Genomic DNA, 1,573 nt, shown 5'->3' with positions numbered 1-1,573 from the left:
GCTCTTGTGGCCCCGTCGCCGGCGGCAGCAGCAGCGGCTGGTGAATCGCCGCCACGACTCCACCGTCTTGCTGGACCAAATCCAGACGCCGGAGGTGATGCCCACCACGAGGCACATGAAGTACTTGAGCATGAGCACCCAGTACTCCGGCTTGGCGCGCGGCTGGCCGGTGTCGGGGCCCGGGCAGGCGCAGGTGAGCGCGGCTTCCCAGCTCTCGCGGTAGTGCTGCTCGTACAGGTAACAGGCCACCACGATGCTGGCGGGCACGGTGTAGAGCAGCGTGAAGATGCCAATTCGGATCATGAGCTTCTCCAGCTTGTCCGTCTTCGTGCCCCCCTGCTTGATGACGCTGCGGATGCGGAAGAGCGACACGAAGCCTGCCAGGAGGAAGAGCGTGCCCACCAGCAGGTAGAGCACCAGAGGGCCCAGCACGAAGCCGCGCAGCGAATTCAGGTTCTGGTTGCCCACATAGCAGATGCCAGCCACTGGATCCCCATCCACGGAGCTCAGTGCCAGTGCCGTGATGGACTTGACGCTGGGGATGAGCCACGCGGCCAGGTGGAAGTACTGCGCATAGCCTGCGATGGCCTCGTTGCCCCACTTCATGCCAGCTGCCAAGAACCAGGTGAGCGACAGGATGACCCACCAGATGGAGCTGGCCATGCCGAAGAAGTAGACCAGCAGGAAGACTACCGTGCAGAGCGCAGGGCCCGTCGTCTCGTAGTGAATGTGGCTGTGCTCACGGCTGCAGGCGACGCTGGCATGGCCCACGACCAGGCGCACCAGGAAGCCCAAAGACACGCACAAGTAGCAAGCGGACAGGAAGATGATGGGGCGCTCAGGGTAGCGGAAGCGTTCCATGTCTATCAGGAAGGTAGCCACGGTGGTGGAGGTGGAGATGAAGCACAGCACGGACCACAGGCCGATCCAGAAGGTGGCGAACGTGCGCTCGTCGGGGCTGAAGGAGGGCTGGTAGCAGGGCACCGCGCAGTTGGGTACCTGGCCCGTCCGCACCTTGTTGTACAGCGGGTGCGACTCCTTCAGGATGGGCACGAAGGGTTCCCGGCACTTGCACACCGACGGGCCCCCAGCGGCGCACTCACCTCCCAAGGAGGGTGCCCCCGGCGGGCCTGGGAGGGTGGGCTTGGCCGGGAAGAGCCTAGGAGGCACCGTGGTGGCCTCACTGCGATTGTAATCCATGCACAGGACCTCGGCGTCGCGCCCCAGCACGGGGAGGCGGTCGCAGCTCATGCGCTCGGGCCACGCGAAGCCATACTGGCGCATGAGCGGCGAGCAGCCGGCCTTGGCGCGCTCGCACACGGAGCGGCAGGGCGGCAGGGGCTTGTGATAGTCCGGCAGGCAGATGGGCGTGTACATGGAGCACAGGAAGAAGAGCAGGTCCGGAGAGCAGTGGATCTCCACCAGCGGCCAGAACTGGTGCACCTCCAGGCCCGCCTCCTCCTGGGTGTCGTGGTTGAACTGGTTGGGCATGTGCGTCAGGTTGTAGCCGATGCCGCGGCACATGGGCACCGTGATTTTCTGGCACACCGGGGCCTTCGAGGCGGCCACCGCT

At 65.3% G+C, this 1,573-nt stretch overlaps 1 protein-coding gene across 1 annotated transcript in view; it reads right to left on the bottom strand.

Moving 5' to 3' along the window:
- The window catches only part of FZD5 (frizzled class receptor 5), a gene marked incomplete at its 5' end in the record, with an annotated part of 2,184 nt that extends 612 nt beyond the window's left edge, over positions 1–1,572 (bottom strand). The window contains one exon of the mRNA XM_014546119.1: positions 3–1,572. Coding sequence (XP_014401605.1) covers positions 3–1,572 — 1,570 coding nt within the window. The remainder of the gene's footprint in view (positions 1–2) is intronic.
- Position 1,573: the final 1 nt, after the last annotated feature.

This window comes from Myotis brandtii, unplaced genomic scaffold (assembly GCF_000412655.1).
Source record: "Myotis brandtii unplaced genomic scaffold, ASM41265v1 scaffold43, whole genome shotgun sequence".
In the NCBI taxonomy this organism is placed as follows: Eukaryota; Metazoa; Chordata; class Mammalia; order Chiroptera; family Vespertilionidae; genus Myotis; species Myotis brandtii.
Note: the sequence above shows the minus strand (reverse complement) of the source record. Positions and strands in the feature narration are given on the sequence as shown.